Source organism: Chaetodon trifascialis, chromosome 9 (genome assembly GCF_039877785.1).
Source record: "Chaetodon trifascialis isolate fChaTrf1 chromosome 9, fChaTrf1.hap1, whole genome shotgun sequence".
Taxonomy (NCBI): domain Eukaryota; kingdom Metazoa; phylum Chordata; class Actinopteri; order Chaetodontiformes; family Chaetodontidae; genus Chaetodon; species Chaetodon trifascialis.
In genome coordinates, this window is record NC_092064.1 from 29,648,946 (window position 1) to 29,663,945 (window position 15,000).

Here is a 15,000-nt window from a genome sequence, read left to right on the forward strand (position 1 = left end):
GTGGCCTGTAGAGGAACTCCACCTGAAAGCTGAAAGTTCTTCTGATCAAACCCAAAAACTCACCTGTTCACCTGTTGTATCTCCTCACCTCTGCAGGAGGAAGCTTGGATCTAGATAGCCCCGCCTCCACCCACCTGCAGGTCCCGCCTACCTGTCAATCAATCAGAGAACGCCCTGTGTAACATGGAGGGTGAACGAGACTTGAAGCTAGCTCCACCTAGCTTCTCCAATGATAGCCCTTGTTTCACTGTAGCTCCACCCACAGGTCACCTGATTGGTCCCTGGGGTGACGTATGACCGAATCTGATATTGTGAGATGTTCATTGGTCCACGGCAGCTCCAGTCCTGTAGCTGATAAAAATACCGTGAACACCAACGAGGTTAATTTTTTTTTTTTTTCCATTTTTCACAGAAAATTAAGATTTGAATCCTCAACGTAAAGACTTGAAGGTGGAAACTTTGTCTCATTACATATTTAAAAGTTAAAGAGCTGGAATCAGGACGTGGTTAGCCTAGCTTAGCATAAAGACTGGACTCAGAGGTACACGGCCAGGCTAGCTGTTTCCCGTTTCTAGTCTTTTTGCTAAGCTAGGCTAACCACCTCCTGACTCCACTTCACCAAATCTCCAGAGCCTGTAGCTCAGGTGTTAGCATTAGCTCGAGCTACAGTTAGAGCCCGAACAGAAAACATGAGTCATTGATGACTGAAAGCTGCAGAGAATAATTTGAATGAAACGATCTTAAAGCTGCAGAATGCTCCTTTAAAAACCAGCCTGTGTTTCTGCAGAGGAATAACTTTCTGAAAAGCTGCATCAGCACAACATTACTCCACACCGCGAAGCGTAAACGTGATTTAGAGGCAGAGCGAGTCCACGTGGGTGCAGCGGAGACGTGTCCTCGTCAGGGGCGTTCAGATGAGTCTTTGTTCCCGTGCTGATTGTCTTTAAATGCTTCTCACTGCCTGAAGGTCAAATAAAGAGTCAATGATTGCTGTGCTTTTATTCTGAAGGTCTGTTCATGGGCGATTTACATTATAGAGACACCTGAGGGGTTCAGACAAGGTTCAGGTCACAGCAGCTCTGGTCTTTAGACCTGAATCTGGCAGGAGACCATCAGCTCACCGTGACAAACAGGAAGTCAAATAACAGGTCAGAGAGCACAGGTGAGTTTCTTTGAGTCTTTATTAAGAAAAGTATCATCTGATCCAGAACAGACGGGCTCACACACCCACTCTGATCCAGGTCCAGAACCAGGATCTGACAGAGCTGCTGTGTGAACTCAGTCCAGCAGACACTCAGAGATTCTGTACAGCAGAGAGGGGACAAACTGGACTGAGGAGGAGGAGGAAAGAGGGCAGGGACGAAAAACTGAAAAAGATCCTCTGATCACGACATCTGATTCTGAACACCAGCAGACACAAAAGGCTCAGACAGTGTCAGCCTGACTTCCTGTTAGCTGTTATTGTTCCTGCAGTTTCCATGGAGACACGTCAGTCACCTTTAGCTGCTTTGTGACGGTTCATCACCTGATTTAAGTGTAAAAAATCTCTCTGAAGATGAGAAGCTGTTTCAGTTCAGGTCGACTACAAACCACAAAGTCTGACTTTAAAACCTCAAACAAACAGCTGAAGGTGAAGAGACAAGCTAACGTAGCTCACCGCTAACGCTAGCTAAGTCAGCTAGCTTTAGGTGACACACACACCCAGCTGACATTAGCTAACGGTGGTTTGGAGCTAAAGCTAATGCAGAAACCTGCTAACAATAGCTGAACGCAGCTGACGGCTAACATCGAGAGCGGTTATCTTTTAAACATTTGAGAGTTTTTCAGGTTTTTTGGACAGATGCCGATGAGTTCCTGTCATGGACACTTTGCAGCAGATGTTCACATTCTGACTTCGGTCCTTCAGTAAGGCAGATCCAGACCTGAGGAGGGACGAGGCGGCAGGAGAACTCTGGGATTGTTCAGGAGCAACACATTAAAAAGAAAACGTGAATAAATCCTACGGAGGTTAAAATCAGAGCGGCATCCGGTTTCCCTCCACGCTGATCTTCACAGCGTGACCCGGCTTCGTCAGGCGGCGGATGTCAGCAAATCTACGCATCTGTTTGTCGACGCGGGACAACCCCTTCTTCATCGGACCCTGCAGGGACAAACAAACATCCCCTCAGAACAAACAGGAAGCTAGAAAGGCTGCTAGCATCGCTAACAACGCTAATGTTTTAAGAGCAGCAGCAGATTTTTAGCACAAACGTCAAACCTTCAGATGACAGGAAGCTGCTGCGCTAAAGCTAAAACCTTCATCCATCCTCCTGCCAGAAGCCGTCAGGAAGCTCCTCCCACCCACAGACAAACATCCACCTGCAGTCTGAGCCTGCACGGATCTGATTGGACGACGTGTTGCATGAAAAGTTCAGCCTGGTTTCACTTTTGGTGTTAAACAAACAGAGCTGAGGGTCAGCTTCAACAAGACCAGGTCTGTGTGGAGGTTAGAGCAGTGTCAAACAGGTGAGTCTGAGGTCAGAGGTCAGAGGTCACAGGTGAGTCTGAGGTCACGGCTGTCTGACAAAGGTGCTTCCTGCAGACAGACGCTCCACTCTGTTGGCAGAAACAGAGCAGTCTTCTGCAGAGGAAGCTCTTTGCAGACCCTCATCACTGCCACACCATGCAGACTTACTGCCCCCCGCAGGTCGGCGGTGGGGACTACAGGGGCATTCTGTTGCCCTCTATGCTGATCTTCACGGCCCCCTGCGGACGGTTCATCTTCTTCTTCTCGGCAAAGCGACGCTTGTGCTTCTCCAGCAGGCTGATGCCTTTCTTACAGCCGCTCTACAGAGGACCAATCACAGCTCAGCTAATGACCTCACTTCCTGTGTACAGACAGCCTTCCACACCTGAGGCCACAGCAGGCAGCTGATCATTAGGCTCCTCCACACTGAACACACCTGACATGTTTGCTGCCCCCCTGTGGTCTAACAGTGGAACTACACAGCATATGTTTATGTACCCAAGTATTTATATTCTTTATGTGTACTTTAACTTTTTAAATAAACTTTCATTTACAGCTAACAGCTCTTCACTGACACCAGGTGAGATTAACGATGTGACAGTGGATCCACCTGAGGCCTGTTTGTTCAGGCGAGAATCACCCTCCACAGGTGAGCCGGCTCCGGGCTCCTCCGTCACTCACCCTGTTGGACTCCACCTCCACGTTCCACTTGGGTCGGACCACGTAGTCTTTGTTGGAGGGCATGGGCACGCGGGCCCTGGCGCAGAAGCCGGGGTCACCGGGTCGCAGAGCTCTGCGGAGGACATTCAGTTAGAAGGACGGCGTGAGCGTGAGGCTGAGAGCGCTGCGCTCAGAGGTCGACTTACTTTTCCTCTCCGGTCAGCTGCTTCTCCAGGTCCCTCCGGGGCGTCTGACCTCCGGAGCTGTGAGACAGAAAACACGTTGACTGAGGAGAAACACCATCAGCTGAGCCTCCATGCTATTATTAGCATTCTCCACCTCACAGCAGTTAGTCAGCAAACACCCGTCGCCTCCTCGTGTTACCGTCAGCGGACAGCGGTCGACACAAAGAGGGACTCAAACACGTCTGCAGGACAGCGGCCGCTGAGAGCGACCAACATCCTGACAGCATGAGACTCAACCGTCCAATCAGAGCGGAGCGTGTACGTCATGTGACTAACACTGAACACACAAGCTGCTGCTGCTACAGAGGCGTCACGTCTGTGTCTGGACCAGAACGAGCAGTTCATCATGCAACTTGTGACTGAACCTGATCGGTGGAGAGAAGACGTCGGGTTCCTCCGCCCTCTCCACCTTCTGAGGCTGACTGGAGGAGGAGGAGCAGGAGGAAGAGGACAGATGAAATGGATGGAATGAAAAGGAAGGAAGAGCTTAAAAGAAACAACAGCAGGAGGATGAGAAAAGGCTGGAAGGACAAACAACATGAAGAACTGAAAACCTCCTCAGACCTGGACCTCTGAGGTCCAGACCTCATGAGACCACATAGACTGACGGCTCGTCTGTGTGGTCTTCACACAGTCTGAACCAGACCAGACCGGGGTCCTGCCAGAAGGTTTTGGCTGGTGTTCGTACCTGAGCCGTCGCCTCTGGGGCATCTGCTGGTCCAGGTCTCTCTGCTGGCGCTCCTCTCTCGTCATGCCCTTGTAGTTGGACGTCAGGCCGAAGATGGGCCGCGACCACTCGTCTGCAGACAGAGGAGAACAGTAAGAACCACAGAGAACCAGACCGGGACCACCCAAGACCGGACGGACGGACGGCCTTACTGATGAGCTTGAGAGCGAGGTCTTTGTTGGATCTGGACTCTTTGGGGTGTTTGTAGAGGAACATGACGGCGCGTCCGATGCCGCTGTGCTTCAGCGTCTCCTGGCTCACGCTGGGCAGCTGCAGGGAGGAGACGCACAGTCAGACACTGAACTCGGCTTCCCGGACGCCCTGCCGCACCTCCACTCACCTCCTGCAGGATCCGGAGGAGCTCCTCTCTGATTCTGAGGGCGGGGAGCGATTTATCAGGGAGAGGACTGATCCACTCCTTGATGGCCGACATCACGCCGCTGTCGATGAACGTCTCCTTCAGGTCCTGCCTGAGGACGGACAGCAGCAGCGTCAAAGCTCCGGACACTGAACCTCAGTCACACAGAAACTTTAAGGGAAAACTGAATGTTTGCGATAAATTCACGTCGCTGTGTGTGAATGTACGATCATTCGCTCACTGTGAGCGATCGCAGCGCCGCCTTACTTCTTCAGGTGCATGACGACCTGCGGCAGCAGCGTGAGCTTCTTCAGCGCCGGCTTCTTGTGGCTGTTCAGAGTTCGATCCTCCTGTCAAAACAACACACGGTCGGCATCACAGCGCACAGGAAGTCCTCCACATGGGCTTTTATTTTGAAAGGCGCACCTCTGCTGCCTCGTTCATCTTGGTGATCATGGCGCTGACCACGTCGTCCGCGTCGCTGATGAATGTCCCTCCGTCGCGGTGACGCCTCCTCTTGCTGTTCATGGCTTTCCTCCGAGCGAGCATGACGTCGAAGTCCGACATGAAGCTGGTGCTGCTCACACACACACACACACACACACACACACACACACACACACACACACACACACACACACACACACACACACACACACACACACACACACACACACACACACACACACACACACACACACACACACACACACACACACACACACACAGAAATTAATCTTCTCCTCATGATCAGATTTTCTGGATCAATTTTTCAAGTTTTCTCTTATTTCGTGTGTTTCTGTGTTTTCTGTCTCTTCTGAGGACCAATCAGATCGCGTGCTGCCGTGTCAGAGGAGAAGTTGATTCTTTTGGCTCTCATAACGAGCACGTTCAGCTCTGATCTTCTGTCACTGCTGAAGACACAGAACACCAGCTCAGTTTCCTGCTCACTCTTGGCCGCTGCGGTCGATGCCGTCGTCGGAGTCGGACTCCTCCTCCGCCCGCTGCTGCTTCTCCATGGACTCCTTCTTGTCCTCCTCCAGGTCCTCCTGGTTGAAGCCCTGCAGGTGGAGGAAACACAGTGAAGCTGCTGCTGCTGCCGACTGGAAGAAGAAACGCTCGGCGGTCACTCACCGTGAACTCCTCCTCCTCCTCGTCTCCCGACTCTCCGAAGATGTCTGCGATCATTTTCCTGAAAGAATCGGAGGTCAAAGGTCACAGAGGAACATTCTGACAAACAATTGGTCACCTGATGTGAGCCGATCATTTCTTTCTGTGTTTGTGAAGTCGACCCCCGGTGGCGCCCGTCGCCTTGACGACGCGCCACCTGAGGCTGATGGGAGGGGTCTAATGGTCACTCTCAGTACGTACTCCTCCTCGTCGCCGTCTCCGGACTCGCTGTCGCTGCCAAACAGCGCCTTCTCGTCCTTCTTCCCCGCCGCGGCCTTCGAGCGCTCGTCCTCGTCGCTCCCGCTGTCCGAGCCCAGCTCCCTCAGCTTGGCGGCCAGACTCTTATCGGGACCGCCCGACTCGCTGTCCGAGTTCTCGTCGTCGGACACCGCCCGACTCCGCTTCACCGCTGAGGAGGAGACGGAGCGGCGCTGTTAACAGCTGACATCACGCAGTCGCAGGTGGAGTCACACCTGTTGGCTGCAGAAACACTTCCTGAACTCGGAGTCCATCGCTCAGAGCGATGAAGATCTTACCTGGTGTCTTCTCCTCATCCTCGTCCTCGCTGTCTGACAGGATGGCCTTCTTCCTCTTCGCTACAGATACACAAACATCACGTCAAATTACATCAAACAACACCTGGTCGGTGCTCCTGCTGCTCTGAGGTCAGTACCTGGCTTCTCCTCCTCATCGTCGCTGTCGTCTCTCTGCTCCTTCTCCTCCTCCTGCTGCTCTCCATCACTGCCTGCTGCAGCCTTCCTCCTTCCCTCCTCCTCCTCACTGTCAGACTGCATCACAGCCTTCCACTTCCCTCCTCCTCCTCCATCTGCCTCCTGCTGTCTCTCCTCTTCCTCCTCCTCCTCCTCAGAGTCTATCTGTGCTGCCTTGCGTCTGCCAGGCGTCTCTGTGTCAGAGTCACTGTCGACGTTGGACCGTCGGTCGGGGGACGCCACAGGTTTGGCGTCCTCATTTTCGGAGTCGCTGTCTGCGGCCGCTTTGGGCCTTTCCTCCCCCTCCTCCATGTCAGAGGAGCTCCCCCTCCGTTTGGCGGGAGACGACCCTCCGCCCTCCTCGTTATCTAAACCTCCACGTTTGATGGGCAACTCCTCGTTGTCCGAACCGCTCGTCCCGCGTTTGACCGGGGAGTCGTCGTCGCTGTCGGCGGGCCGAGGGGCCTCTGTCTCGGAGTCGCTTTTGTCATCGTCATGGTGTCCGCCAGGGGCCTCGCCCTCTGAATCGCTGTCGGCCCCTCGGTGGTCCTCGTTGTCGGAACCGCTGGCCGCTCCGCCGGTCTCCATGGCGTTGGGGGCGTCTTCGTCGTTGCTGCCCTCATCCTGTTGAGACAAAGTGAGGTGGGTCAGCGTGACAGGACCAACACAGAACAGGGACTCTGAGGACACCTGATCCTGCAGAGTCCACCGACTGAAACCAGATTAACGGATTCCTCATCAGTCAGATTTAGGTGGTGACTTTGGGGGTCCGGACCTCCAGGTCAGGACCCTCTGCCTTAATATTCTGGTCTACTTTTGCTCCTCTGAACTCTGAGCTGTAATGCTGAGACACATAGAGACGACATGCAGAGGTGGAGTGGAGGAGGCCTCGGTCTGACCTCTGAGTGATGCCTGTCGCTCCTCATCTCCTCGCCGTCTGACCCGTGGTGTTCATCCTGAACCGGAGTGCCGCCTCCGTCATCTGCAGGACACATGAGAGGTCAAAACCACGTCGGCACTGGGCTGTGGGAAACGTCTACAGCCTGCACACCAAACTCCATTCAAAAATCATGTGTTTTAAGGTCTGCAGGTAACAGCCAGTGAGAAACAGCTGAAACTAATTTCAGCAAACACGATCATGTCAAAGTCATCTGAAGCTAAAGAGACTCACATGTCCTGATTGTTAATAACAGCTGTCAGATTTATGCAGAACAGTGAGGGTCTTATCAGAAAAGCCTGGATCTACGACAGCCAAACAAGTCTGAGACATGGTCTTCATATTGGACTCCACGGGACGCTCACCATCAGGTACATTATTCACTTCAAAACCAAAAGTCTGCTCACCAAACTCCATGCAGAAATCGTGCAGTTTAAAGTTCATCAGTAAATGACACACGGACGTAAAACATAACGAGAAAACAAAAAGAGATCAAATATTTTGGTCTGCTTTTCAATTCGGCACGAACACAAAACACTCACATCAAGAAGCCTTTTATTAAAAACCTCATTAATAAAGAAAAATCATGAAACAACTTTAAATCTGCTCAGTGGTAACTGACAGGAAATCAAACATCGTCCACGAAAACTTGAGCTGTGACAGAGACGCCGGGCTGGGACGAAGACAAAGTGAGACACGTCTCTGGTTGTGTCAGCCGTGCTGCTGGTTAAATGTGGTTTCTGGTGAAAAGGATCATTTAATCTCACATATTTAAGGAAATATTCTAATCCTCAGTCTCCTCCTGTTTCTCAGGGAGGTTAAAGGTTAAATTTAGAAAATCTGAAATGGTGTGGGATCAATAAAGTCCTGTCTGATCACAGCCTCCGTCTTTAAAGATTTTTGGTCATTTCTATTCAAACAGATAATTTTCCTTTTCCAAAATGAACCACCTTCATCTTTTTAATGCAGTGGCTCCACTGTGTCATCCATTAAACCATTATTATATGTATCTATATTACGTACACCTATATCCACATTATATTTATTATGTTGTCATATCCGGACACGTAACAGCCCGACACACTTTTCACGTCAGTCAACTTGATTTAGTTCAGTTTAATTTTCATCATTATTGTTAATATCAGCTCACCTGTTCGCTTCCACACAGGTGAACAGGTGTGTCCACTTACCGAACAGCACTGAACTCTTTTAAACGACTTAAACCGTAAATAAATCCAGAATAACAGACGTGAAGTCACTTTAGTTCAGACTTCAGACTTCAGTCGCTGCTTCGTGAACACGGTGTCCGCTAACCGACTCGTGTTCACCGGTGAGCGTCACTGCTTTCACAGCTGCATGTCACGGAGACACATTTGAACTTTAAGACAGAGACGAAGCTTTTCTGCAGCAGAGAAATGAGGAATTAACGCCCGAACCGCCTGTTAAACGTTTTAAAACGAGCAGTTAGCTTAGCAGCGCTACAGGAAACAAAGCAGAACAACAGTTTAATACCGGAGTGGCTCCCGGACATGAAGTCGTCCTCTTCTCCGTCCATTTCTCAGACGAAGACAGACTCAGGTTCAGATCTGGACGCGGGACACTTTCCTCTGTCCTCAACTTTAATATCAAAGCGGGAAAAATAACCCCGTTCTGAGTACCGCTACGAGGCGAAAGCTAGCAGCAACAACAGGCTACGGTCGATCCAAAATGGTGTCGACCCGGTCAAATACGCATGCGCACATGTGCGGTCGCCTCCCAATGACGTTATTAAAAAAAAAAACAACTTTATCATCAACACCAACGTCCTAATAGTAATGATGATAATAATAACGATGATGATAATTGAAGTTAGTTTGTAAAATCTTTTTATTTGTGCTTGTTTGTTGTGATGAGTTTTATTTTCCCCAGTACTCCCCGTTCTATCTAGACTGTGGTATTACATTGCTGTCAATAAAGCTTTTTTAAAATACAGTTAATAAAAACAGACAGTGACGTCTTTTACGCGCGACAGTCTCAACTGGAAAACGCGTGTCTGAAACAGGACCCAGAGCCGCTGAAATTTGGTTTTGTGTCAACTTTTAGGTCCATTTCAGTCCGGTGTGATGGGGGACACGAGCCGGCTGTGCTCCGTGTGGCTGGGTTCGGAGACCGGTATCCTGAAGGGGGTCAGTCTGTCCCGGAAACAGGCCTTCAACTTCTGCAACACGAGCCATCTGAGCCGCGACCAGGAGGTCCGCGCGCTGTGCTGGGGGGACCCGGCGGAGAGCGAACTGCTGGTCGGCTCCGTGGACGGAACCGTCAAGACCTTCAGCACCGAGAAGGGGGCCTTCACCGAGACCCGACGCTGCGGGGACCCCGTCGAGGGCTGCTTCACCGGACTGGCTGTGCTGAGCGGCTCCGCGCTGGTCACCTGCGTGGAGTGCGGGACGCTGCGGGTGTGGAGGGAGGACAGCAGCGAAGCCGTGACGGAGCTGAACGCGGGGAAGAACGTGTGCAGGATGCGGCAGAGTCCGCTACACCGACACAAGGTCGCAACCGGCGGGAAGGAGAACGGGCTAAAGATCTGGGACCTGGAGCGACCGGAGAAGCCCCTGTTCACGGCAAAAAACCTGAGGGACGACTGGCTGGATCTACGGCGGCCGCACTGGGTCAGGGACATGGCCTTCATCCCCGACTCCGACAAAGTGGTCACGTGCACAGGTTACCATCAGGTATGTTCGCACTGTGGTGCTAAAAGTGCTCTGCAGACCAAACTCCATTCAAAAAGTGTCTGTTTTAAGGTTTGCTTCGCTGCAGATCAGTTTGCACCTGGTCGAAAAAGTTTTCCTTCCTGATGTATGATCTTTAAAATGGGCTCTACAATTCGGTGTCCATCCAGTACATTAAAGGGACATTCAGTATAGCCAACAAAGTGTCCCTCAAAATCAAAACGCAGGACAGGAAGCTGCTCCAGCACTGACTGACTGGTTTTAAATGAGAGTTAATGAAGCTTTGAGGTTTGCTCACATGTGTCGTTTATGTGAATATAGACACACACAAAAAACCATCTTAATTATTCAAGTGTTCTAAGTTTGTGCTCTTAAAGTCTTTCTTTACTACCCAAACTGTGGCCAGTCAAAGGTTCTGTGTATTTTATGGATTAAACTACCAAACACATAAAATGAGTTCCACGTTGACCAGCTGTGACAGTAAATTACTGCGAACATGTTAAACAATCAATAATATTGATGATATAAAAATACAACCTGTAGGCTTCATTCTGCAGAACAAGTACTTTTACTTTTGATACTTTTTACTGAAGTGGTATTTTGAATTCATGACTATTTGCAAAGGAGTATTTGTACATTGTCTGACATTGTCATCACTGTGGATGTGATGTGACAGTGAATGCACCACAGCTGCATGACTGTGTGTCCTCCAGTGTTTCAAATGTCCTGCATCTTAAATGTTGTCTTCTCCCCCGTCAGGTCCATGTGTTCGACCCCTCGTCCCCTCAGCGCCGTCCCGTCCTGGAGGTGGAGTACGGCGAGTACCCACTCACCGCTCTGTCTCTGCCCGCCGCCGGTAACGCCGTGGTGGTGGGAAACACCCATGGCCAGATCGCCATGCTGGACCTGAGGAAAGGTCTGGTCCGTGGCTGTGTGAAGGGGCTGGTGGGCGGCGTGCGGGGGCTGCAGTGTCACCCCTCCCAGCCTGTGGTGGCGTCCTGTGGCCTGGACCGCTTCCTTCGCATCCACAGCCTGGAGGACCGCAAACTGCAGCACAAAGTCTACCTCAAGTCCCGCCTCAACTGCATCCTGTTCGCCAGCCGGGACCTGGAGGGAGGAGGGGAGGCGGCGGGGCAGGGGGAGCCTCAGGAGGTGAAGGAGGAAGAGGAGGGAGGCGATGATGAGCTGTGGGACACCATGGAGCAGGTGGAGGAGAGTTCAAAGAGAAAAACAGAGGAGGAAGAAGAGCCACAGAAGAAGAAGAAGAAGAGAAAGAAAAGACAAGACTGAGGTGTTTGAGGTGTGACCAGAGCGTGGGACATTTGATTGTTGTCAGTCAGACTGAAACGTGTGGAAGATAAGAACTTTATCAAATGTGTTTTCTAATATTTTCTCTGAGACTTCATTAAACAGCTTGTCGGTTGGTTCATGACTGGTTTTAATTAACGAGCAGTTTTACTTTCTTTTTTTAAATCACATCACTTTTTCCTCACCTGAAGGTGTCAGTGAAGGTAACAGAAGATGAGTTCAAGGACACAGGTCTGCGTCAGATGTTATTTTCCTACAGTAAGTCGTGTCCATGCAGCTGTCCTGGTGTCTGTGTTCATGATGCATTTAAGGAAGTCTGAAATCTCTGCTCTCAAGATTCAGTCATAACTGAGGTTTTTATTTCTGCCACAGTGCGTCCGGACTTCACGCTCCTCTGAGCAGAAGACGTCGTTCACGCCTGTTTGTGTTGTAGAAAGTCAGTTAATAAATGTTTCATCACGGTCTCTGATAGTCCTGGACTCTGGTCTTAATTGGGGACAGTGTCAGACCTAAAACCAGTTCCTGAGTGTAATGTGAAAATGAAGGAGCTTTTACACAGTCAGTGTCTGTAGCAGCTTTCTCTTATTTGCTGTAATAGTTGTTAATATTCTTCATCACGCTCCACTATAACAACCTGTTCCTCTGGACTGAAGGAGGAGGCACGTGATTGGTCCATTTAGTGATGAAGAAGAGTCAAATGATGAATCAATCGTCCCGTTTTATGTGACCAACACAAAGAGTTAACGAAGTTGAGCCAAACTCCATTGGAAAATGCAGCATTTTTGGACTTCGGGCTTTCCGTACCTCCACCATTACATGACGGAAATTGAAACGTGTAAGAAGTAGTTTTGATGACGTTAACAGGTGTTCGGCCGCAGGGTGTGGTTGTTTTGTTTGTTTTTCCTCCTTAAGTCAAAAGAGGAAGAGCGGGCAGTGATTGGCTGAGAGGACAGGCAGCTGGCAGCACGAGCCACCGGCCTCAGCCCCGCCCCCTCAGAGTGACGAATCTGACGGAAAAAAAGTTAAAAAGAAGAAAACAAACAAACATCACAGAAGAAGAAACTGAGCGGGCAACATGGCGGCGGGCAGAACAGACGGCGCTCTGACACGGAGCTGTCCGTGACACCAGGCCGGTCTGTGAGCGTCTGTTTGCGGGGAAACGGCATGAAGCTGCCCGGCCTGCGGGCATCATGGCCGCTGTGACCGGCAGAGTCATGGCAGATCCAGCCGGAGGGTCGGAGCGCAGCGGCCGGGTCGCTGCGCCGGGAGGCGGCGGCAGGTCGGCGGAGACTTGGAAGAGGGACATCGTCCGTCAGCTGAAGCACCGAGACCTGAGCCAGCACGCCATGTACCAGGACCTGATCCGCTTCTGTACGACGGACAAGTACACGTTTCATGTATTTTCACGGTTAGAGAGAGAAACGCCCAGTGTGAAGTCATGCCAGGTCATCAGACGGCCACCTAAAAATCTGACAGTTTAACAGTTTTCCAGCCACAGAGACGGTGAGCTGAAGTCACAGCTGCATGAACCTTTCTGGATAAACTAAAACGCAATCAAAACGAAGCAGGAACTGGGATTTTTTTTAGTCTCTTAACCTCGTTTAGTTTAGTTTAGTTTAGTTTAGTTTAGTTTGGTTTAGTTGAAGTGAGCCGAGCCCTACTTTAACACCTAATCTAATAAATTAAGATCGAGACTTTTCTCTGCTGTCAGCTCAAAATAACAAGTGACAGAAAACACAGGTTTTATTAATGGAGTTCAGAGAAGCCCTGCTGACGATGACTATGGTGGTGATGATGATGATGATGATGATGATGAATGTTTTCCTGCTCGTTTGAAACATCACAGAAAACAGTGAAGTGAGACGTTTGGTGCATTTAACGACATGAGGATCCGAGATGAACCAAACCTCTGGATGAACATTTGATCTGGAATATTTATTATGAGGACGGATTGGTGATCGATGTTGGTGGTCAGAGGTCAGAGGTCACTGTGACGTTTTGACCTTAGATTTCATTCACTGATTCTGTCGAATGTCTCGTAGGATAAAATGAAGAAGTGATGACGACCACGTCTTTAAACAGTCGTTCCGTCGCTGCTGCCGGTGAACTCGTTAACTCGTGTCTCCGGATTGATGTCTTCAGTGTTCAGGACGCGGCCGAGTTCAGAAACGAGCAGACCCTGAATGAGTGGACAGACTCCTGCAGAAGATTCAGAACCAAACCATCTGCTGGTTTCCTTCTTCAGTGACAGCTGGAGCTTCACCGGTCTGAAGGTGAACCCCGGGACACCTGTCCAGTCCCAGCAGGTCGTCCCCGGTGCTGAAGCTTCTCCAGCAGTCAGAACCAAACCCACACGGTCAGGGTTTAGGGTTTAGGATCAGGATCAGGGTCAGGTGGTGGTCTGTCCTCTTGTCTCTGATGTTGTGCGTCTGTAGCTTCGTCAGAAACATCGACTTCCTTTCTGTTGTTGGCCTTCAGGACAGGAAGTTGTCAGAAAGCGAGGTCACATGTTGTTCCTCTTCCTCTGAGCCGTGACTCATCTGTGACAGGTCGTCATCTGCTGCTTAATCTGTTAATCTGGACTGAAGATGAACTCGCTGGTTAATGTGTCAAAGTGTTAACACATCATCAGGTGTGTGTGTGTGTGTGTGTGTGTGTGTGTGTGTGTGTGTGTGTGTGTGTGTGTGTGTGTGTGTGTGTGTGTGTGTGTGTGTGTGTGTGTGTGTGTGTGTGTGTGTGTGTGTGTTCTGGTAACAATGTAACATATTATCAAATCTAAAAAAAGAGCAGGTGTGACCTGAAGAAGCCAGACTTCTGTCACTGCAGTGAACGACGTCAGACGTTTTAGTCAAACCTGAACAGAATCTGAAACGCGTCAGATTTTGAGTGGAGTTTGGTTTGAGTTCCTCTGAACTGAAGAAAAACCAACAACATGGTTTCTCTGTTGTTAGCTCATGCTAATGTTAGCATGCGGCTAGTTTCCCAGCTTGTTCTGCATGTGTGATTCTTCTTCCACGAACGTCCGTCTCTTCCTCTGTGAGGGACGATCAGAGTTTGTCAAACGTCCTCAGTGCTGTGCTGAACTGTCCAGCAGTTGTAGCCTGTGTCCCAGTCCTGGTCCGGTGGAAACCAGGATCGGGTTCTTCCTGTCGGCTCCGCTGACGACCTCCTCTCTGTCCTCAGACACTCAGCTGCTGGAGAAAACCAGTCTGGCCAAAGGGATTCTGAGCTGCTCCATCAGGTAACTCACCTGCTGTCTGTCTGTCTGAACACACCTGTGTTGTGTGGTGACGCTGATGCTGAGGGTGTGTTTGGTTTGTGTCTCCAGACGCCCCTCCTCTGACAGCAGCGCCTCCATCTCCTCTTTGCTGCAGCGGAACGACCAGCTGAAGAAAACTACAGGAGAGGTACTGACACACCTGCTCAGGAACACCTGCGCACTGATGCTGAGTCTGCTGTGAAGCTCGACCAATCACAGCCAGTGAACACATGAGGGAGGCGTTCGTCAGCAGCGCTGCTTCTGTTTGATGAACGGCTGAATAACCGCAGTACTCTGTGTACTGTCACCGCAGTACTCTGTACTGTCACCGCAGTACTCTGTGTACTCACATGGTCACGTGACGCGTGGGCGAGTCCTCCTCACTCTTCTTCTGTCGTGCTCTGTGCTTTCA

The 15,000-nt window shown here is 50.5% G+C and overlaps 5 protein-coding genes across 7 annotated transcripts in view; 3 read left to right on the forward strand and 2 right to left on the reverse strand.

Annotated features, from left to right (window-relative positions):
* ostn (osteocrin) overlaps positions 1-1,000 on the forward strand; it is a 4,784-nt gene extending 3,784 nt beyond the window's left edge. Inside the window, exon 5 of one of the 2 annotated variants that reach the window (XM_070971153.1) lies at positions 1-1,000. This exon is cut by the window's left edge and continues 599 nt beyond it. The gene's annotated coding sequence lies outside the window, so the exon portion shown is untranslated. The other variant, XM_070971154.1, reaches the window with a different exon arrangement.
* spcs2 (signal peptidase complex subunit 2) overlaps positions 1-15,000 on the reverse strand; it is a 308,748-nt gene that overhangs the window by 108,504 nt on the left and 185,244 nt on the right. The gene's annotated exons all lie outside the window — the stretch shown is intronic.
* On the reverse strand, positions 1,164-9,045 carry LOC139336386 (protein IWS1 homolog). Its single transcript, XM_070970492.1, has 15 exons — positions 8,826-9,045; positions 7,276-7,358; positions 6,340-7,000; positions 6,203-6,262; positions 5,868-6,075; positions 5,631-5,688; positions 5,448-5,557; positions 4,923-5,073; positions 4,764-4,846; positions 4,479-4,608; positions 4,291-4,408; positions 4,100-4,211; positions 3,373-3,429; positions 3,188-3,299; positions 1,164-2,140 (listed from the first exon to the last, which is right to left on the reverse strand). Exons 1-15 carry the CDS (start codon positions 8,866-8,868, stop codon positions 2,015-2,017), a joined length of 2,112 nt encoding a protein of 703 aa, XP_070826593.1. The 5' UTR covers positions 8,869-9,045; the 3' UTR covers positions 1,164-2,014.
* wdr74 (WD repeat domain 74) lies at positions 9,307-11,793 on the forward strand. Its single transcript, XM_070970816.1, has 2 exons — positions 9,307-10,024; positions 10,781-11,793. The coding sequence occupies exons 1-2, from the start codon at positions 9,416-9,418 to the stop codon at positions 11,309-11,311; spliced, it is 1,140 nt and encodes a 379-aa protein (XP_070826917.1). The 5' UTR covers positions 9,307-9,415; the 3' UTR covers positions 11,312-11,793.
* Positions 12,379-15,000, forward strand: part of LOC139336970 (protein Atg16l2) — a 13,533-nt gene continuing 10,911 nt past the window's right edge. The window contains exons 1-3 of one of the 2 annotated variants that reach the window (XM_070971300.1): positions 12,379-12,700; positions 14,513-14,570; positions 14,658-14,736. In XM_070971300.1, the coding sequence (XP_070827401.1) occupies positions 12,520-12,700; positions 14,513-14,570; positions 14,658-14,736 (318 nt within the window). In that variant the 5' untranslated portion in view covers positions 12,379-12,519. The remainder of the gene's footprint in view (positions 12,701-14,512; positions 14,571-14,657; positions 14,737-15,000) is intronic. The other variant, XM_070971301.1, reaches the window with a different exon arrangement.